Source organism: Pseudoliparis swirei, chromosome 14 (genome assembly GCF_029220125.1).
Source record: "Pseudoliparis swirei isolate HS2019 ecotype Mariana Trench chromosome 14, NWPU_hadal_v1, whole genome shotgun sequence".
Lineage (NCBI taxonomy): Eukaryota > Metazoa > Chordata > Actinopteri > Perciformes > Liparidae > Pseudoliparis > Pseudoliparis swirei.
In genome coordinates this window covers 8,005,762-8,028,399 of record NC_079401.1, presented here as the reverse complement: position 1 = coordinate 8,028,399, position 22,638 = coordinate 8,005,762, and the positions used below count along the sequence as shown (strand labels likewise).

The window sequence follows — 22,638 nt, the reverse complement described above, 5'->3', positions numbered from 1 at the left end:
TCTTGTTTTCACTGCCTTAAATAATAAAGTGCTGCAGCACTGTCATTATACATTAACAACACAAACACACCCACATCCCACTGTCTGTCCATGTCTCTCTCTCTCTCTCTCTCTGTGTTTTTGCTGCCTGTCAATAGAGGAGATTGTGGCATTTCCAACCGGCGGACAGCTTCTCCCATCAGGCCTCGTGACTGACGGCGGAACTTTTGTGCATGCGTATGAATACAAGAGAGCTCATAAACTATTCTCCGCCCGTCTTTTTAATGTGTCCATCTGACCGTCTGAGATGAATAAATATCTTTAAAGCGGCCACAGCTTGCAATACTAAAATGTCACACTTAATAACGGAAATCACACCGGCGCCATGCCGATCAGCTGTTCGTCTTCTGCACCGGGAGATATCTCAAGCACCACTTCACGAGATCTGCATGGTCACAGGTCAGGGTTTTGGTGACCTCTGGTCGACACTTACTGGAGAACTTCTCTTGGAGAACCCACACGTTCTACACACTAGTGTGCAGTGGGTTGCACATCTGAGGCTGAATGTGAAAAAAAAAAAAAAAGAGTATATGAAAAGACTAAGAGGCGTCGTACATCCCTCCACCTGGAGCGTTCTAGAAGACGACTCGTCGCGTGCACGAAAGCGTTCCCAGAAGAGCACGTGCACGAGGTGGATAAACCACAGGCAGGAAAAGGGCACCTCTGGGGGAAACGGCAGTGAAAATGTCACACGGCGCTCCTGCTAATGGCACATCGGAATCATCCGGAGGAACAAACGTGGTGCTGTTCCATAATTAGCTTCGGAAAATGAAGAATCTATTGATTGATCATAACAGGACTCTGAAAAGGCCGAACATTATTCCAGCGCCACCTTATCGCCCCCGTGCCTCACACAATATGACATTTATATCGTTTGTGCTCTCCCACGACAGTGTGTGATTAAACTCCTGCAGGAACTCGTCCGGGGAGCGTAGCGAGAGAGACGGCTTCCATCCGAGAAGCGGCAGAGACGGATGAGAAGCGAGCGTCTCGGATGAAGCACCGGCGGATGGGTTTTTTTCGGCTGCGAGACTTTGCTTCAAATTCCCAAATAGGGAACTTCAGAGCGGAGCTGTCACGATGTGGATGTGCGGAGGAGTGGAGCAACGCCGAGGCTCGGAGCCTGAAAAGGATGCTGCAACATCAAGACACCCAGCCGAGCTGAAGGGAGCTCACCTGCACGCCGTTTTAAAAAAGGTGAGAAGCAGCTGAGGTGAGGAGGACTTCCTTCAGACCTGACCCTCGTTCTGAGTCGTCTCATTTCTGTGTCTCACGTTGTTATCTAATCATTCCAGACGGGTGTGGACTAACTCCTGGCTTCTCCTCGTGGCTGTGACGTTCTACACTGAAGGAGACGATGGAGCGTCAAGAACCTCAGGCTCAGGGCCTCGGCCATCTTTAAGATAACAGACAGAATTAGCAGAATTGTTTCCACGACTGTTCAAAACAAGAAGTGAGGGTCAGGGATTAGAGCGTGGGATCAGCGTGTTAATCGACATGCTTGAAAATCTGATTTAAAAAAGGCGAAAGTTTGAGGGTTGGACGAGGGGACAATTATCCACCACTGAGAGTACTCTTCCCACACTTTAGTCCGTATCTGGGCAAAACTATAAGTGGAAGCAACAATCTTCTGGCCTCGTTAGCCTAATTAAAATACCCGTATATGCAAATGTACAATTAACGCCGCGCATCTATCCTCAAAACTCGAGTGAAAGCCGACTGTGAACAAAGAGGTGGAGCGCACCACGCCGGGTTGTCGAAGGAGCAGAGCGTTCGGATGCGAGCTTCCTGCGTCGGGTTGAACTAAAGCAAACGACGGGGTACAGCACAGAGGCAAGAAACACCATTTCCTTAAAACACACCTGATGCCAGAAATGCCAGTAAATGTCAGCTGTCATTCTCTGGCTCGACAACAGTTTTTTTTTACCCACCTACTTCCCCTTCCTTCTTTGTCTCACCTTAAAACTGTAAGGTCACACAAAAGAGGGTCCGGGCCAGAGTCAGTGGGAGGGAAATGAACCAGCCGCTTCTTTAATGACATTCACAGAATACAACGGGGGGGACGGCGAGAGGACAGAATGGCTGCCGGACTATTTTTCACCTGGCATTCATGCATTTTGCGGCGCGGCTAATGCATGATGGGATACGACAGTCGGTCTTGATGCTTCGTACCAGCGGGTCAAACGGGGTTGAAATGAAGCCCGCCGTGTGGAAACGGGCCGCGTGTCGTCCTGCTAACTCCAAATTGAACTAGAATGATCCTTTCAGCAGATTTGTGAACATCTCTTGTGGAAACGTGTTTTTTTTTTAATGAATGGAAGAAACTGTCAAAAGAATCATTTAAACAAGATGTAACGCGTTAATTAGTCAGTCATTTGGTTACCTTTCAAATGTTCTTTAAAAGGCTTTGTGGTTCGCGAAGAAATGGTGCCTTAAAGAACATTTTTAAGGATATTTGAGACACCTTATTTAAGAACCCTGGTTTCAAAGGTTCTTTGTAGAACCAGAAATGGTTCTTCTCTGGCATCATTCTAAAGAACCATTTTTGGTTCCAGGTGGCCCCTTAATTTTTCTGTGTGGATCTATCTTCTCATTTAACTCTGTAAGAAAGTAAGTAAGCGCATTTCATAAATATCAAACTAGAAGAAGCATTAGCAGTTAAGAGCGACCCGATCAGCAGCTCAGTGTTTTTCTCACATCTATCTTTGTCTCCGTTTCACCTCAAGTTAATACGAGATGACACGGTTCTGTCGAGGAAACTTTAAAGAACATTGGAAGGAAAAATAATCATTAAAAAGGTGAAAAGGCTAATTTAAAACTGTCTGCTGCTAGAAATGAACTCCTGGCCGAAAAGCACTGAAGACTTTATTAATGTAACTATTAAGTCGGCCTGAAAGTCGTAACGGTCAAGCATATCTGAAATAAGACGCAGTGAATTGTTATCACTATTCAACGCAATCGTTGCTGAATGTCCTGAAAAAAGTATTGAACATATGGAGGTCAGCTGGTGTGACCTTGAGCCCCGGGGCTGGTGGAAGTGCAGATGTGGCCGTGAGCAGCAGCTGGATCCGTTTCCCTGGTATTAGGGAGGGTTCACCGCACCAGGACACGGAGGGCGGGGGTCCGAGAGCATCGTCAGTCTCGAGATATCAAATATATTTGGACTGCTTTTGGGATTCCTGCCTAAACGATTAGGCCGAAATAAAGAGTCACTGATCACGCTGAATGAGTTACAGTCAGAGTTTATGTTTTGAGGGTTAAAAAAAAAGAAGAAATCAACTGCTGTCAAATGCAGAATGAACTGATGCCGGGTCCGTTAGTCGGGGAGGTATTGCTCAAAGGTCGGCGGAGCGAAGCTATTTCTGTTGAGAGAAAATGACTTGAGGGGTGGTGGGAATACTGGGGATGAATGTCTCGAGTGGTCCGAAAACCATTTCCACGTGATAGGCAAACACCTCCGAACACGTCGATACCTCTCAGAGAGAAACAGTGTTGAGAGGAAGGAAGGAGGAGAAGAAATGAGGATCCCAGTACTCGGCAGGACTCTCAGCCTCGCTTGCCTCCAGCTTTACAAATTGACCATTTTCTCAGTGTTATCCACAAAGTCGAGAGGGGGTTGTTGTGTGTGTGTATATATATATATACTACCGTTCAAAAGTTTGGGGTCACTTAGAAATGTCTTTATTTTTCAAAGAAAAGCACTGTTTTTTCAATAAAGATAACATTAATCAAAAATACACACTATACATTGTTAATGTGGTAAATGACTATTCTAGGTGGAAACGTCTGGTTTCTAATGAAATATCTCCAGAGGTGTATAGAGGCCCATTTCCATCAACTATCACTCCAGTGTTCTAATGGTACATTGTGTTTGCTAATCACCTTAGAAGACTAATATCTGATTAGAAAACCTTTGTGCAATTATGTTAGCACAGCTGAAAACAGTTATGCTGGTGATATAAGTTATACAACTGGCCTTCCTTTGAGCTTGAAGAACAAAATTAATACTTCAAATATTAATCATTATTTCTAACCTTGTCAATGTCTTGACTATATTTTCTATTCAATTTTCAATTAATTTGATAAATAAAAGTGAGTTTTCATGGAAGACACAAAATTGTCTGGATGACCCCAAACTTTTGAACGGTAGTGTATATATATATATATATATATCGGCCTGGAGAAGACGGCTCTCTGGACAAATGAAAGGCTATCGACGAGCACGGGAATGTTGTCTGGTAGACGGAACACACTTCTCCAGGGAGGAGGAGACGAGGCCACGGTCTCATGTGTGAGATGTGACTTTCACACCATCCTCTCCCTCGGCACGGCGTCGACGTCTTCCTCGGACCTATGGCGATACACTCAATGTACGGAGGCTCAGCAGAACACCTCGATGTGGACACAAGACAAGCAAGACGGTCGGATTCATTTTGATTGCAGGGACTTCTCACACCCAGGAATGTAAAGAAGACATGCAGCGTGAGAGAGGATGGAGAGGATGGAGGCTGGAAAAGAGGAGCTGCTACTCCCTCTGGTGGCTCTCCTCTTGTTCAGTCTGAATCCACGTCATTATATTGAAGCACGATTAGAGGCTACAACTGCTTGACCTCCGTCTCTGGTCGCCTCCTCCAGCTGCAGACGTTGTGAGGGATTATTTTGTTAATATGCTTTTACTAAACATTCAGAATGAACCTCGTGGAAACTAAATCTGACTTGTTGACGAAGCAGTGGGGACTCCGATAGAAAAAAGCTGTTGAGATGCATTATGGGAAATGTAGGATGCAGTGTTTCTAAAGACTGCAGGTGAGGAGTACACAAGTAAGAAGCACAATACTATATTCATGGAGTACTGCCTGAAGTAAATACTTTTAAAATGATGAATTTCATTGTCAATAAAAAGAGAAATGTTTTAAGCTCTGGTGGAGATTGTAGAGCTCAGATGAGGAAACCAATTATATTCTATAATGTAACTCATAATAATTAGAGATGCTCCGATCAGGTTTTTTGGTGCCGATCACCGAAATCAGTATCTGCCGATCCGATAATACCGATCACTGTGTCAATTGAAGCATTCTATTTATTGTGTAGCATTATTTATGAAATGAATTATTCTTAACAACATTGGTTTTGTATTTTAAGTATTTACAATAAAAATAAAAATTTAGTACATTAAAATTGTTTGATTGCCAGTGTAGGGGATTTCAGATATGTATGGAACACATCTGCATCAGTCATTTCCTGGAACTCTTGGGGAAATCTATATACAGGACTTCAAATAATCAGAAATGTGCTTTTTTTAACATACAAAAGTCTGACCTTTATTTTTATAAACTGTTCCTTGGCATAGTAAAAATGTTTTAATTTTAGCATAATTTAAGCTAAATCTCAGAAACGATCTATAAAGATACAAAATCAGTTCATTGTTTACATTTATATGTTAGTGTATGATTTGTCGACATCTTATTCTGAAAAACGGATGTTTTATCACGTGGTTCTTTCCACTAACTTTGCAATACCGGATGTTGTGTCACGTGAATCCTTCCGCTAACTTTATCAAAACCCTCGCTCGCGATCAAAAGGCATGTACCGTGAACATCAGTCTATATATATATATACTGTATATATATTATAATTGTTCATCACGGCAACAGTTTCATTGCAAGTCAAACAGACACACTTCCTCTTCACTCCTTTGAAACTTTCACTTTCATTTATGTGGTTTCGCCATATTTGGTCAAACTTAAGAACAAATTTAATAAGGAAGTCACTTTAGGTTTGTGTTACCTCTGCATCATGGGATCAAGTGTTGGTACCACTTGCTCCTCGGAGGCCTGTTGGAGATCTGGCTCTGGAGCTTCTTCAAGCTGGGACTTCAGAGGGTTAGGGAAATGGCCGGTTGAGAAGGAGCTGTTGATAAGATGGGTGAGAACGGTGAGAAGGTCAGAAGCAACTGCCTGGAGAATGTGAGATGGGATGGGGTCAAGAGGTCAGGTGGTCGGGGCGCCGTAGGTTACTAAGGTAAGAACCTGATCAGGAGACAGGGAGCTGAAAGAGGAAAAAGAGGGGGATGAAGAAGTTGATGGAAGTGTAGTGAGAGAAGATGGATTGGTGAAGGAGCGTATGTCGTCCATCTTGTTTGTAAAGGAGACAACAAAGTGGCTCGCTAGAAGTGTGGAAGGAGGGGGACAGGGGAGGTCAAGGAGGTTGGAAAAGATAGAGTTTAATGGGTTAGAGAAAGAAGATTGAATTTAGTTTTTTGTAGAATGATCTTTTGGCGTCAGAGATAGAGGCAGCGAAGAAGGAGAGAAGTTAGTTAACTAGTTCCTGTTGGATTGCAGCAAATAGTTAATAAAAGGCTTCCAGGTCTCTTCTAAGGATTCACTTGAATCTCTGAGTCCAAATCTGATCTTTTAAAGTTTTATATAATTTAGGATCTCTTAACGTTATGAGTCGGTGGGAGAATGTGTTTCCACTTCAAAAGTACGAGGCGTCTAGCTAACGGTGTCGTGAAGGCCAGGAGGCGTCGCCCTGCCGATGGCAGGTTGTGTGTGGGTGTGTAAGCGAGTCACGTGAAACCGCGAAAAGCCACAAAAGCTCAAGCGGGTAAACTCAGGCAAGTAAACGCAGCATAAGGCGCTGAGAGGATTCAGAGTTAATGTGAGATGGGACCGTTGAGAATTTAGTACCGATATCAAAGAAAAATACTTTACGGTGTTTAAAGTCATACGCGGGTAAAGCCATGGAGATAAGCCGCTAAAACTCTCAGGAGTAACCGCAGCTTAAGGCGCTGAGAGGAGGATTCAAACTTTTATTTTGTTTTCTTCATGATTTTGTATTGATTTTGCAAACGCAGGAATGAAGAAAAATACCACTTCCAAGAAGTTGGGGTATACAGAACGGTGTATATAGAACATTCAGTAGTTTGGAAAAATACAAATACAAAATCATGAAGGGGGGGATATGGGGCTTTAATCAGTGTTGTCACGGATGCCAAGATATAGGAGACAACAACTTCAGTTTCTTAGAGCATTATTGAGTATTTCGGCACAACACACACAGAGAACCAAACCAAAGCGCACAGAGAACCAAAGCGCACTCAGACAAGATCAACTTGTTAGCTACAGAAGACATGTATCAACAAACAAGTCATTGGAGACATGCAGCTTTTCGCGTAGAAACCCTGCATCATCCATCAAGAGAACGTTACCACCAGTGACGACGCTCAGAAGACCCACACATGGAGAACTGAGCCACTGGAGAAAGCCCTTTGCGGGGAGACGATGGCTAACAACAAGATCAAGTTTGAGAACACTTTGAATCTCGAGCGGTTGGAGGGGGGGCCTCCAAAAGAAAAATGGCACTGGTAATGGTACTCCTGGTTTACTGGGATGGGGTTCGATACCCTGAAGTGTCGGTAATCGGCTCACTGTTGAGAATGAGAAACTGAGATCTGCCTTGAAGAACACCAACGACCAGGAGACTATCAACTTTTATCAACAGAAAACCGAGAAGATCTATTTATTTAATTTATTATTTGTTTTATTTAATTCATTTATCTCCTCCGTGAATCGCCACCTTAACGTGGTGGAGGAGTTTGAGAGGCTCAGTGATCCCGGGATCTATGTTGTCCGGGGCATTAGCCCCTGGTAAACAGGCCTCGGGTGAGAGTCCAGACTAAGAGCGGTTCAAAAACCCTGATGAATAGCAGCACACGGTCTTCAGCTACCTCGCCCGGACAAGGGAAACCGGGGCACCCTCCTGGAGCCAGACCCAGGAGGGGAGCTCGTCGGCGAGCGTCTGGTGGCCGGGCTTTCGCCTATGGGGCCCGGTCGGGCTCAGCCCGAAGAAACAACATGGAGCAGCAACCCTGTGGACCCACCACCCGCAGGGACAATCATCGGGGTCGGGTGCTATGTAGACCGGGCGGCAGGCTGGGCAGGGGACCTGGGCGAGCCGATCGCCGGCGACATAGACTAGCTCTAGGGACGTGGAATGTCACCTCGCTAGCGGGGAAGGAGCCAGAGCTGGTGCGGGAGGTGGAGCAGTACCAATCTCAATTTACTGGTCGGTCTACGTTCCAATCCTCACCTATGGTCACGAACTTTGGGTAGTGACCATAAGAACGAGGTCGCGAATACAAGCGGCCGAAATGAGTTTCCTCTGTAGGGTGGCCGGGCTCAGCCTTAGAGATAGGGTAAGGAGCTCGGACATCAGGAGGGAGCTCGGAGTCGAGCCGCTACTCCTTCGCATCGAAAGGAGTCAGCTGAGGTGGTTCGGGCATCTGATTCGGACACCTCCTGGACGCCTTCCGTTACTGGGAGGAGACCCCGGGGAAGACCCAGGACACGCTGGAGGGATCACATCTCTTAGCTGGTCTGGGAACGCCTCGGGATCCCCCAGAATGAGCTGGAAAATGTTGCGGGCGAGAGGGAAGTCTGGGTCGACCTGCTGGGTCTGCTGCCCTCGCGACCCGACCCCGGAATAAGCGGATGAGAATGGATGGATGGATAATATATTTATTTATTTTACTTATTCTAATTATTTATTCATTTATTATATTCATTTATTTATTTTATCCTAGTTAACTAGAAATTAAAATAACCCACAAGCCTCCAAAAGAACAAAGGCACTGGTAATGGTACTCCTGGTTTACTGGGATGGGGTTCGGTTCCCTGCAGTGTCCGGCTACTTTTTTGGCATAAACGTGGTTTAATATTTTCATTGTCACTGTTTCTGAAAAGTGTTTAACGCTTCCTACATTCACCAATAAGTGAAATCCTCAAAAGTTTGACAATGAAACAATCACACGTTATCGAGCATCACGACTCTTTACATGTATGTATGTATGTATAAATATATATATACACATACACATATATATATATTAATAATGTCAAACGTGGAAATTAATGTGCAAAGTTTACCTCGACTCGTTGTCCGGCCCGTAGGTGGCAGTACGCTCAAGGTCAATTCGGAGGCCGAGCCGCTCGGCATCATGGGGCATGAAGGTCAGACACGCATGAATAAAAAAAACGTTTTATTAAAGAGGAACGGGATGGTTCGTTTCCCTTTCTTCTACATTATGTGCTATACAATGGAGAGGACAGGCGCTGACCCAGGATCAGTTTGGTGCTTCACATTAATTCATATTCATGAAGGAGCTCACCACCAGAGAGCAGAGACGATAATAAATGACATCTGCTGCTCAACTCGAGTGGAAAAAGAGTTCTGCAGCTCCAGAGGAGACTTCACAAAACGCAGAACTGTCGTGGGTCTATATGCAGAAGTCCATGCGTGTCCTCCCTGACCCAGGATCAGCTCCTCCGTGGTCAGCTCAATGCTCACAGCGGTTTATGATTGTATAACTGGGTAATTCAAACACTTGACTTTTCAATCTCAAACATTTAGGGCCTTTAAAAAAAAAAAAAAAAAAAGAGCATTCGACTGTCTTCTGCCAGCAAATATGTCCAATTGATAAAAAGTGATTGGTTTGGGGAGCCGATCCACGACATTGAGCCTTCGATATGTGCACGGAGCAACGCCTCACATATGAATACTACCAACAACGCTCTTGTTTTCTTCTTTAAAATGTCAGTCTATTGTTTTCAGAAAATAAATCGGAGTCGACATTTATAACCATTAACCTCTTTAAATATGGACTTTCATTTCTAGATATTTACACATTTTGAAGAAACCTGAACATTTATATCGTTCCTACCGTTGATGCATGCGAGGTCGTTGTGCTTGTTGTGAGGATCGTTTCCGTGACGGCGTCCAACCAAGGACAACGCGTCGGGAAACCGCTCTTCTACAATCTCTCAATAACATTCTTTACATTAGTCGGTTCTCTCAAATCCCCACTTATGTAACGGTAAACCGATCAGTTAAAATCCAACGAACGTCAGATATTAATATATCTTAAGTCAGTCCTCTGGATGAGCCGTGGTTCGTCGTCCTATCAACGGAAGCAGAATCATCAGTCGGGGGTTGTGCGCGATGCAAAATCCTCTGTGTGATTGTGATTGGACAGCTGACCTGACACGCTAAAATAAAAGATGGAAAAAACCTGGAGAGTGGCGATGTAGGGTCGGACCGATACGGAGCAGAAATATCCAACATGCCCGAAGACCTTCTGTTCACGCAGAGCGGATCCCTTCGTTCGGAAACACTGCGTCTCGTCGAAGAGTTGTTCTTAAAAAAAGTGCTCATCGTTGTTATCATTTGAAACGGCGGCTACAAATACAAAAATTGAAAAAATATCAGAGCCATATCGGTTGAACCCAAGTGAGAAGATGCAAAGCCACAGCTGACGTGTAAAGATGCATACTATACACACACACACATACATTGGTGTATAAACTCCATGTACATACGTTATGTGTGTTGGGACTAGATTTGGCAACCGGGCGGAGACGACGCTTTGGTTTTTTCGTCTCGTCGATAAGGCACGCCATGTCAGGTGGCCCTGTGCGGCTCGGGGGAGCTCGGTCTGCCCTCCGCTTCCCCAAATTCAACTCGCGTCTTTCAGAATTGCCGGCAGTCCGTTTAACGCCGCGCGGGGTCTGCGTGTCACAGCCGGCGCTCAGGAAAGTCAGATTTTTCGACGCGGGGATCCGTCCGCTGTGATGTCATCACTCGGCGGCCGCCCCCCGCGCCGACACGACACAGGATGGTCGGACAAACCGCGGCGGGTCGCTCCTCCGAGGCGTGACATCATCTCGACGACGAGGCGCTTCGAGGTCTGCTGGCCGGCGGCCCGTCCCTGTGATGTCATCCGCCGGCGCTCCAATGACTGGAAGCCTCGCTTGTTGACGTCATCGTGGCGTCAGATGCCCGACGGCCGTCGCCCTCGGTTGGCGCCGAGTGACGCCCGCAGCCTCGGCTCTCTGGCCCTGAGGGCGAAGCGGAAATTACAACCGAGCAAATTCCGGGGGTTGTACGACTAACAGACGTCAACATGGCCTCTGATTTCTACTGTGTTTCTGTTTGTTTTGCATCTTGAGGAGTTGTACTTGTAGTGCTCATTGAAGTCCAGTCGGAAGCTGAGGAAATGCAGACTCTCATCCGTACTGGTCATCAGCAACACCAGGAACTGCTGGACGATGCTCTGGAGGAGGAGGAGAGGCAGGTGTGTGAGAAGGAGAAACAGCCGACGGGCTCGAAGATGCACAGCTGCTCCTGGAGGAGACTCAGGCTGGTACCTGGTAGAAGTGGGTGAGGATGCGGAGCTGGGAGCGCATCTTTGGTATGGTATCCTGGAAGTCCTGAATCCTCTTCTTCTCTTCCGCTTCCTGTTCGGCCGTCACTCCCCACTGACCCTGAATCAGCGGACAGGAGAGTGTCACTTTAACTCCTGTCGTGTTCCCATCGCCCCGGTCTTTCCCTCTCTGTGTGCAGCCCGGAAGACCTCCTACCTCCTCCTCCTCCCGCTGTTGCTTCTTCTCCTCAAACTGCAGCCGGAGGGCGCGCTCCTCCAGCGCCGAGCGGTAGAGGGAGTCCTGGGCGCTCTGAAACTCGATGATCTGGTCGAATATGGCCCTCAGCTGGTTCAAGAGAGACTGGGTGGACAGACAGAAGCGGAGCTCAAGGAAGTGTGTGAGGAAAAAGGGAGGCCGAGACACAAAACACACCAACTCTGTGTGTGTGTGTGTGTGTGTGTTACCCTGCTGCTGTTGTCCAGCAGGCATCTTGAGATGACGCTGTCGAGGAAGGTGTCGTGGGCGGCGATGATCTGGTCGAGGTCCTGCGCCTGCTGCACTCTCTTCCACAGCTCGTCCCAGGAGCACTCCAGCACCTACACACAGCCACCGGGAACCAAGTTGCCCTTCTAATAAAAATCAGATATGACGGTGGCGCCTGCCAGTCCGCGCTCAATACGGTTCTTAGAATTCGTATCATTATTTCATCAGATGTCTAGACGGAGAAATCTTTACTATTAGTCACACAACAATAAAAGCTGCAGTTCAGTCTGACTTTCAGAAGAGTTTTTTCCCCCCCCCACTGGTTTGGATTTGAACCAGCAGCCTCTTAACCTAACTGACCCCGTGGTTCCTGTTGACCCTGTAAATCACTTCCGGCCCGCTGCTGTAATCACTACTCTCTTTCTCTCTTTCACTCGTGTTTTACAGCGTTGCGATGGGAACGGCGCTGCTAATGGCCTGACCTCAAAGGTGATGTAGTACTGCATCTGGTGGATGAAGTGGACCATCTCCGAGGCCAGGATGTGGCACTGATGCAGCACGCCGGACAGTTCTGGAGGTTAAATGCAACGTCTGAACATCCTTCTTGTGTCCACATGTATGTGTGTGTGTGTGTGTGTGTGTGTGTGTGTGTGTGTGTGTGTGTACCAGGCATGGTTCTGAGCAGCCTGGCATTACACATCTGTCCCTTCCAGATGTCAGTCAGTGTGTACTCCATCCTCTTGGCCCTCCACAGGAAATTGAACACACGCAGGTAGTGGCCCATGCACTCCCTCGTAAACACCTGAAACACACACACACATACATGTATCAATACATGATAGTAGCGGCGATACATGGACAATATGTTGGGGAGTGTGTGTGTGTGTGTGTGTGTGTCTGTTTTACCGTAGCAATGGGTCCATCAACGTGGTAGTCCAGACTGAACACATCCCAGCCCGTATCACCAGGAGACACCTGGAGCCAACGAAAAGGTCAGATGTCACAAAGGATGAGGAGCTAATGAGGACACACACACACACACATACACTACCTCGAGCAGGCGAACGTCCAGCCTCTTGAGGATCTCTGCGTTGTCGTACTGAGCGTTCGTGGCTCTGACTGCCGTCTCCAAGATGCCGGTCAGGTTGTGTTGATACAAGGTGGTGGCAGGACGCATCAACTCCGGCCTGGGGCAGAACGAAATGACGGAAAAAAAACATCAGATGAGATGATAGGACACAAAGTAGCAGATCCAGATGTATTCGATGCGTGTGTGTGTGTGTGTGTCGCTAACTTCAGCAGGTCCATGAGGTGTCTGATGAAGTCGCCCTGGCCCAGCAGCAGGTATCTCCTCATGGCCTGCAGGTGCTCCAGCAGCAGGTAGTTACGGTTGAGAACGTCCAGCAGGTATTTGCTGGTGTCAAAGTAGGCGGCGTCGATCTTCCCCTGAAACGGCCCCTCCAGGTCCGACAGCAGCTCTGCAGCTGGGGAGGAGACATTGACCGTGACCTGACTTTGCCGTTAGGAACAGACGGATTGTTTCGTTCCGCTGCCGGGTGCACGTTTGAGGACGTCTTCTGCAACGCCACGCGGCGTCGACACCGGCTGAAAATATCCTCTATGGGTCCGACCGGACGACGGGGAGCGCGTCGTGTCCTTCAGCAGATGCAGTAAAAGCTGCAGATCAAACTGGTCAGGTGAAGTCCTTCAGACTGAATCAATACAACCGGGCTAAGTACGCCTCTTTGCTCTTCATAGGCGAAAGAGGCCGGCGGTAAGCGCATCGATCAATGTCCAGCAGCCCACGTCAATAGAACTACATCACTACGAGGACCAAGCAGAAAGGACAGGCGTCTTATTGGTCAGCGACGGAGTTGAGAAACAAAGCCACAGAGTTACAATGAAGCCAGAAATACCATCGACTTTGACGTATTGAGCGAGTTGCTTCGTCCTCGTGTTGCTTTGAACTAACGAGAAACTATTTCAGTCCTAATTATAAGCCGAGCACAGACGTATAAAAAGGCGAAGGACGTGCTTCGGTTTTTTTCTTTCCCCGCCGCAAACAGAAATAGAACGGGGAGGAGGGAAAGTGAGTCTCTCACCATCTTTGGGCGTGTCCGCAGACGTGGACGCCGGCGTGATCTTGCACGGCGGCGTCCTGTCGCGACAGACCTGATGCAGGAAGTTGATGGATTTACCGATGAGCAGAACCTAGAGGGGCCAGAGAGAGTTCATGTGACTGAAGGTAAACGCTCGTGCAGTCAGGGGAGGACATTGACGGATTTTTTCCCCCACACTGATTGAAATCTAGGCGCATTTAAAAAGAAAATCGGGGGCACTTTTTGAAACTTGTGAAATAACATTTAAACTTTGTTCACAAAAAAATATATACTTTTTTAGGCTTACAGTATATGAGCAATTGACTATTAGGCAGTAGTCTACAGATTCAAAGTGTTTTAAAAACATAAATCAGACAATCATATTACATTTAATTCTGATTTCTGTGTAGTTATTTATTGTTATTACATTTTTTAAACAACTAATTAGAATTTTTTTTAAAAATCTTTATTGATTTGTTTGTATCTTATAGTACAGGAAGTACAGATAGGACACACACACACACACAACAAAGAACAAAAACAAAGTGATATTAGGGGACACATTATATTTCCTAAGGGCAGTTTTGCCCTTTGCCCTGGTGTATTTACGACGCTGGCTGCAATAAGCGTGACTATTGTAATGCATACAGAGACGAGACGTGTGTGTGTGTGTGTGTTTACCTTGCGGGCCTGGTCCATGGTGATGAACGAGGGGATCATTGACTTCCTGAGGGAGTACTTGTCGTGCCAAAGGCGATCCGTCTTCACGTTGGGATCCGATGCTACAAAGAACTGCACAAAAAAGAATCACAAATTATTACTTTAGAAACGATCACACTTTCGACAAAAACCTCAAGCTGAATGGATTCTCCGGAAACCATTGACGAGAGTCAAAACCATTAACGATGGGTACCGACTGCAAGTCATTCATTAAATGGGTTCCTGATGCTTATTGGCTCATATCTCACGGGAGAAGAAAGAAAGAAAAGCAACAAGTCGTATGAATTAGATCTGTTATTGCGTAGCGGACTCGAGTGCTGCAAAGAAATATTTAAAACACGGCATGTACTTTCACTAACAGTGTGTGTGTGTCTGTGTGTGTGTGTGTGTGAGAGAGAGAGAGATCTACAGGGTAATCTCCCTTCTAAAAATGTGTAATAACTTTGTCTCAGTCCTCTTCAACCTAGCACTTAAGATCCAGTGATGACTAATGGTTAATGCTGGACACATAAATACTGTGTGTGTGCGTGTGTGTGTGTGTGTAAAAAAAAGGAGAAAGAGGCTCAGGGGGAAGGAAAGGAGAAGCATCCATCACCTCGCTCTCCATTACACTCCTCTCATCCATCCTCATGGAAGAAGCTGTCCCGCCCCCGCCCCCTTTCTTTATTCCTCACCCCTCTCAGTAATGTTCTTTCTCTCTGGGGTCAAATGTCAGAGCGGCTGAGCGGAACGTCGGCCAGTAAATTCCTGCCGGACCTCCGTGAAGGAGGATGCATCTCATGAAGCTCCGGGACGCCACGGCGATGAGCCCCAACGCGTCAAGTGTGTACCTCGTGGTAGGTGTCTTCCAGCTCTCCGTCGTAGATCCACCGGTACAGGAAGTTGAGGATGGGGTGCGACACCAGGCTGAGGATGTGCTGCACCAGCGCCCTCATCTGCGGGTCTCCCGTTTTCCCGTAAGAGTGGACGGCGGAGGCCAGCTCGCCCCCTTTTCGACCTGAACAGACAGACGGAATGAAACGCACTGAAACACTCAAACATAACCTTTCCAGGTTTTTCCATGACCGTACGAACCCTGATTCAACATAGTGCGAGAGAAATGGTCGCATTTATGGTATATCAGACTATTTAAAAAAATTCAACACACGCACGCCCAACCCACCTTGGCAGAAGTCGACGAGGGCGGCTAGGGTTTTGAGTCGGACTTTGGGGTCGTACATCCAGACCAGGAGCCTTCTGAGCGTCAGACTGCTCTCGGTGCACACGGTCACACCCTGCTCGTCCTCCACCTGCACCTAAATCACACACACACACACACACACATTATAGCAGTTTTTAAAAAATCCACCAGCGTTTCTACTATATTGCCTGTCCTAATCTGTGTGATCTGTGTACCTGTGAGTGGAGGACAGACAGCAGCCGGTAGTACTCCTTCAGCTCCTGGTGGAGGGCGGCGCAGAAGCTCTGAGGGGGGAGAAGAAGGAGAACACAGAGGCGTAAAGACGCGCGTCAGCGGTGGATTAGAGGGAGGAGGAACGAGCACGCGGTCAGCGCAGACGCACCTGTCCGACCAGCCCGAAGGCCCGGTCCAGGCTCCGGACGTCGGTGTACTTCCTGACTTTGTTGTGCAGCCAGCCGAGCTCGCTCAGCCGGCTGCCGGTGTCTCTCAGGGACTTGCACACCACCACCTGGTGGGGCACAGCGCACATTACACGTCATCTTGTGATGAACGAGAAGGAAACGATGCATTGGGATGACCGTTGTGTCCTCAGAAAGATACCGACTTGATTTATTCCTTGCGTAACAAGACAGCCTTGTAAAACATATTCGGGGTACAATAAACACGCATTAAAATGGGTTTATTCGTACAGTAAAATAGCTTTGTATGCGTGTCCGTGCTTGCAGCATTAAAATAAATCTTCCTCAGAGAGTGTAACGCACTGGAATGGCATCGACTCGACGCACAGACAAAATTGTAACTACACTTAAAGCAAGCATCGGCCATCACAAATTTCATTGTGAAAGCTCCTACAGATTTATGACATAATGGAGCCGCAATCACTTGTGTGGCCGCCTTGTAACCGATTTATTTTCCGGCTGAGTAAGATTCACATTTACAAGATACATTAAATTGTGATCTGTTTAACAGAAGCTCTTATCCAGAGAGCTTTACAACGGGACGTTAAGTGGAAAGAGAGGAGTCCAAAATATCTCCATCCTCGGCCTCAGTGGCTCCGCGTCCATCAGGACGGTGACAGCGGATTGACCACGAGTCTATGTTTAGCACCACTGAGAGGGTACGGGACAGGTTACATCGAAGGCCCGCCCATCGATAACGCGAGAGGAGAATGAAACGGAGGTCGATGTGGCCCGGAGCCAAAGAGCTACATATTGATCTGTTGAATCATTCTTTTAATGTCCAATCAACAACAGCATTCTTGATGTCATGTTTGCTCCTGTACTCTGATAGTGGGGGCCATTACTTCAACTCTGCCTTGGAGGAAAAGCTGTCCAACATGGAAACTAATTCTCCCTAAAAGAAGACATTAAAAAGCTCGTTTTAAAGTTTTAAAAGAAAGAGACTTTTAGATGTGTCCTGAAAAACAAACGGCCACTTTGTGATCTGTGCCGTTGTTCTGAGATGCTGAGGACCTGAACACAGAGCGGTGGATGAAAAGCTTTCACGGGGCCGGATGCAGGTGCACGTACCTTGCCGTCTATTTTGTAGCAGTTATCCTGGGCGCTCATCTTGATGAACTTGCCATCGATTCCCTGGAAGACGTAGAGGATGTCCCGCACCAGCGCCGGCTCGCTCACCTCTCCTGCACCGACGAGAGGACGGAGGAGTTACGATACGCTAGGAACGCAGTAAACGCTCTTCGCTTGAAAGGAAAACATTTGGGTCGCCGTGGAAGCTGAGGCTCTGGGTTCATGCGTGTGCCTCACCGTCTCGCCGAGGACGGGTCGCTCTGGAGGAGGGGACTGGAGGTCCGAGTGGGGGTGCGAGGGTCGGTCGAGCGGCGAGCGTGGCCAGAGCCGAGGAGGGGTGGCAGCTCACAGGGAGAGCCCAGGCCAGCCGAGAGCCCAGAGGCTGGACTCCTGCTGCAGACTGAGGGGCTTGACTGAACCACACACACACACACACACACACACACAGACTGTTGAGGGTCTGACATGTGTCCGTACACCAACATCTGGATATCATCTCATGTGGTGCTTCCATAGAAATTCAGCAGAAGCCCGAGCATGCATTAATAAAGGTTGTGTTGAATGAAGCACTCAGAACAGCAGATAAAACAAGCCAGAGCACAACTTTGTGTTCGTAAAGCACTCCAGGTTTTGTCTGGAGTGTGAACTATATTTCAATCCCATCTGACCTCGTGTCATGTTCGGAGTGAAGATTTGCCCTTTCATGACTGGACAGGTGAGAGAGCTCCACGCTTTTTTTTCTCTCCTTAAGGATGAAAATTGAAACTGAATTGAATTTGCAACTGAAGGACTTCTGCATTATTAAAAAGGATAAGTGGAATGAAAGGGCCTTGCGGTGCCTCACGAAACAGATTTACAAGACGTCGGACTGGGGAGACGAGTGTGTTTTCGGGTGCTAATTGATGCTTCCTCTATCTGGCGCCGAGTGCTTTTACAGGACGAGCGTCGGATAAATAACTTGTCTCTGTGGAGAGTGAATCCGCATAAACACAGCTGACCAGTGTGAACCGGTTACAAAGACGTAACTTAATAACTGGACCGACTACGTTGGCCCGCTGTTATCTCGTGTCTTCGGCAGGGAGTGTTGGTGCGAGGGGGCTCACCTGGCCAGCAGTGACTGCGGCGTGGCCGTGGGCCCGTTCAGAGTGTAGACTCCCAGGCTGGAGATGCCGCTGGTCCCCACGCTGGCTGACAGGCCGGCGCTCCGGTCCCCGTAGGCCAGGGCCAGGCTCTGGGGCCGGGTGCAGTAGAAGGGGGTGGAGTGGGCGTCCCTGGGGAGGGCCTGGGCAAAGAGAGCTCCATAATTTCCCACCTGAGAAGTCAGTATCACCCACATGTCTTATTATTATTATACGTTTATTATTATTATCATTATACTTACTATGGAACAGTGTGTGTGTGTGTCTCACCCTGCCGGACGGTTTGCGGGGATCTTCAGAGAGGCTGAGCATCAAGTAGAGAACCGACCAGCGATGCTTCAGAAAACTCTATGAAACAGGAAAAACAAAAATCATAATCCGTTGGGTAAATATTAAAGCACCACGATATCCTGATATAACAAATAATAAATAAGACAATGTTACGATCAACAATACAATTTATTCCCATGTGAAAGCCTTCATCCGAGTTCAGTAAACATGCATGAGCGCAATCGCCCCTTCATCACACCCACACACACACACACACACACACCTGAGACTGAAGTTTCCGATGCAGCTCTGAGAACAGGGCGGCGTCGGCTTCTCTCCGCTGCTTCAGCACTGCAACGAGACAAAAGATGAAGCAAACCTCCGCACAGAAAGCCCATTTACAGATGTCAACGGAAACTTCACAGCCGTAAAGAAAAATACTTCCCATGAGTCCGCCTGCAGACCTGGGATAAATAAACAACCAGATCAGCGAGTGCTGCGCTATTTCAGCCGCTTCGTCAAAGCTGAGATCAATGTTTTCCCACTAATGGTGCCATCTCTCTCGACTACTATGACAGTCCATTTATCTTTAAAAAGAAGGTGCAATAAAGAGTATAGACTTTTTTGTGTGTGTGGCTCCAACATAAAAAGGCAAAGTGCACAAGGGGGGCTCATTTACAAAACCACTTGACGGGAACGGAGACGGGCCAATTCGGCTGCTAGATTAGTAAACACAGATTAAATAGAATAATATACTACCGCCTGCTAAGAGAGTGTGTGTGTGACAGAGAGTACGGATGTGTGGTCACTGGGGGACAATATTAGAGCAAAGGACACTTACGTTCTTTCTTGATCTTCTCCGACACCAGGAACTCATCCCGCTCAATGGTGGGGGCGTAGTTACTGCCAATGACTCGCACCGCATACTGGAACTGGTGGGCCACTTCAGCTGGAGGAGGAATAACAAAAACAAAAACAGGTGATGGCTAAAACGGTCAAAGAAAACAAGCAGAATCTATAGTAAAGTAGAAATGACTGACAGTTGGGCCTCAAAAACAGATGTCGGTGCAGAGTGTGACACTTTAATCTAAGATACTAGGACACTGGTGTGAATGGACTATTTATTTGAATATGGTTGTGAATAAACACAAACATCAGTGTGACTAACACTCTTCATTTGGATTGGAAAACGCCAACACGTCTCCCCACATGCACACACTGCAACGCTTTGGCGTCTCTGAACACCTGCAATAGCACAGGGACCGGAGGAAGGACAACACGAGGATTGTATGGATCCATTTCCGTTATCTCTGATCGATCGTGCATCACTGAGCTGCCTGCGTCCACCGGAGGCCTGCAGCTAGCGAGTGAATCCGATAGCCGTGCACACAGTGCCGGTACTTTAACACGCTGCAGTAAGCAAACTGTCGTAAAGCCAAGCTAAAAGTGTGTTGTAGCGACGACTGGAAGCACCAAGAAGCTGCCGAGTGGGATGTGCACTGTCGAGCCCGGGGACTGGCAGCTAGCCCCGCTACCGTTGCCACACCGTGAGCAAGTGATGCCAAAATCGATGCATATCTCTTCTTAAATCAGTATGATGATTAAAAGAGCGCTTGTTTGAGTGCAAGGCGGTCAACGCATTGATAATATGCTCTCTAGAATTCGGCATTTGTCCAAAAAAACACGCAGCTTTCATTTCAGATTTTCCACCGTGTTCCACTCCTTTACGGTACAGAAACACAGGCGGTTCGTCCGGCGCCAGCGGTGTAAACAAGTTGTGATTAATACCAATTTATGAACCGCTTGGTGTGTAAATGATACGCCGAATTTTCCAGTCGACGATAACGAGTCAGCCGATGACTTTACATTGTGTGTGCAACGTGAATTATTAGCACAAGAAGGAGCAACTGCAAAGAGCGGATTTACTAAGCGAGGTGTTGAATGCCTTCCTGGACCAGAGCGGAGCGCGCGAGCGGTCACGTCAACTGATGTACCTTCGCTTTTCCCCGTGATCCTGCAGCAGAGGCTCTGGAGGAGCACGTTGGGCGATTTGTGATCCAAGGTCGCCATGCTGTCGTGGCTAATGTTGCGTTATGTTGTCCAATAACTGAATAAATGGCAGTGACTAATCTGAACTAACTCAGGTCTCCCACTACGAACAGCGCCATCTTGACAAGACGAATGAAGCCAGGAAGAATATGACCACAACGAGCGGCACATGACCTTCAAAATAAGAGCACATCACTTCTCGCTCGGTTTCCAAACAGGATGAATGAAGTATGCATCTATGAAATACATTTATTGTATTATGATATAATAATATATTATTATATTATAATGCAATAATAATACCATTTATAAGTCAATGATTACAGCAACAGTATAACATACTCCCTATAATGTAAATTACTAATTAATACTTCTTTCTACTTTTTACTCACCAATTACTACTGAAAAATAAGGAGAAAAAAACTGAATTCAAACTACAGCACGTAGTTCTAATTGGAACATATATGTATTTCTATATATATATATATATATACAGGACTGTCTCAGAAAATTAGAATATTGTGATAAAGTTCTTTATTTTCTGTAATGCAATTAAAAAAACAAAAATGTCATGCATTCTGGATTCATTACAAATCAACTGAAATATTGCAAGCCTTTTATTCTTTTAATATTGCTGATTATGGCTTACAGCTTAAGAAAACTCAAATATCCTATCTCTAAATATTAGAATATCATGAAAAAGTATACTAGTAGGGTATTAAACAAATCACTTGAATCGTCTAATTAACTCGAAACACCTGGAAACACATTTTCAAATGTTTGATTTTGTTTTGCTGTTATAAATCTTTTTTTTAACTTGGTCTGAGGAAATATTCAAATTTTATGAGATAGGATTTTAGAGTTTTCTTAAGCTGTAAGCCATAATCAGCAATATTAAAAGAATAAAAGGCTTGCAATATTTCAGTTGATTTGTAATGAATCCAGAATGCATGACATTTTTGTTTTTTTAATTGCATTACAGAAAATAAAGAACTTTATCACAATATTCTAATTTTCTGAGAGAGTCCTGTATATACAACTATAAATGTATGTATATAAAACGTAGTTTGAACATATATATGTATATATCTATATATATATAACTATACATTTATATAATATGTATATATATATATATAAAATATATGTATGTATAAAAACAACAACTGAATAGCAATTTACTCGATTCAAAATAACTACTGTCGGTGACACAAGTTTGTCGTGCATTTTATTTTGAAGGTTTAAACCGAATATGGTCGTGGTTGTTGTCGTAACTTTGACGCTGGTGTTTCAGCAGAACCCGCCGAAAAGCGTCTCCAGGAAACAGAGGCTGGACAAATGGATAAAAACATCCCCCCGGAAACAAAGCACCATGATTTGTAGTTCTGCCCCTTCTGAATTCTCCAAAACAATCAACGTCTACAAACTAATGATGGCTTAATAATGCATCCATTATTTATATTTAATTTGTGTGGCAATAATCCATCAAATATATCTGGAATGAAGAACATTATTTAAAACGTGTTAATTTACTGTTGCCTACCTAATAATTGGACATTATACGTGAGATTGTTGAATATTACGTCTTTCTTATCTCTTAAAATAACCCAAAGTAGCCATAAAAAAGTGTAAATGTTTTATTAGAAACATATTCATGTGGAACAAATTGCATGAGATTTCGTTTGAATGATTTCAGCACCGTCTCGGTGGACAGCACCAGTGGGGTACCCACATCTGCACAACACCCCCCAACACAAAGACACACACGCACACACACAAGTACACACATTATGTCGATATGATGCACTGTCCACTCATTGCATTTTGATCAGTTTAATTAAAGTCATCGTTAATTGTGTCTGTTGGTGCAACAGCCACAAGCAACAACATCAATTAACTGAAACATTTTATCAATTACTCACCAGGGAG

The 22,638-nt window shown here is 46.1% G+C and overlaps 1 protein-coding gene across 3 annotated transcripts; it reads right to left on the bottom strand.

Moving 5' to 3' along the window:
• Positions 1 to 5,842: 5,842 nt before the first annotated feature.
• On the bottom strand, positions 5,843 to 20,808 carry tubgcp3 (tubulin, gamma complex associated protein 3). Of its 3 annotated transcripts, none has more exons than XR_008833727.1 (24): positions 20,655 to 20,808; positions 19,502 to 19,609; positions 18,944 to 19,011; positions 18,661 to 18,738; positions 18,355 to 18,563; positions 17,489 to 17,664; positions 17,252 to 17,364; positions 16,105 to 16,230; positions 15,938 to 16,006; positions 15,705 to 15,837; positions 15,373 to 15,539; positions 14,504 to 14,614; positions 13,826 to 13,934; positions 13,018 to 13,207; positions 12,775 to 12,910; positions 12,630 to 12,698; positions 12,390 to 12,525; positions 12,206 to 12,294; positions 11,705 to 11,836; positions 11,457 to 11,600; positions 11,244 to 11,360; positions 11,055 to 11,149; positions 10,416 to 10,934; positions 5,843 to 5,949 (listed from the first exon to the last, which is right to left on the bottom strand). XR_008833727.1 is itself a non-coding variant. In XM_056431435.1 (23 exons), exons 1-23 carry the CDS (start codon positions 20,728 to 20,730, stop codon positions 10,868 to 10,870), a joined length of 2,718 nt encoding a protein of 905 aa, XP_056287410.1. In that variant the 5' UTR covers positions 20,731 to 20,808; the 3' UTR covers positions 6,837 to 10,867. The 3 variants fall into 3 exon arrangements, 1 of the variants encoding a protein (XP_056287410.1); XR_008833726.1 differs by lacking the exon at positions 5,843 to 5,949 and adding an exon at positions 6,837 to 10,275; XM_056431435.1 differs by lacking the exon at positions 5,843 to 5,949 and having other exon boundaries at positions 6,837 to 10,934.
• Between the last annotated feature and the right edge of the window lie 1,830 nt (positions 20,809 to 22,638).

Bases quoted from the DNA above. Each gene is read 5' to 3' on its own strand.
- tubgcp3 (XM_056431435.1), bottom strand. From the start codon at position 20,730: ATGGCGACCTTGGATCACAAATCGCCCAACGTGCTCCTCCAGAGCCTC. The intron at 19,610-20,654 runs GTACATCAGTTG...TTCCTCCTCCAG, and splicing joins GATCACGGGGAAAAGCGAAG to CTGAAGTGGCCCACCAGTTC. The intron at 11,361-11,456 runs GTAGGAGGTCTT...CCGCTGATTCAG, and splicing joins AACAGCGGGAGGAGGAGGAG to GGTCAGTGGGGAGTGACGGC.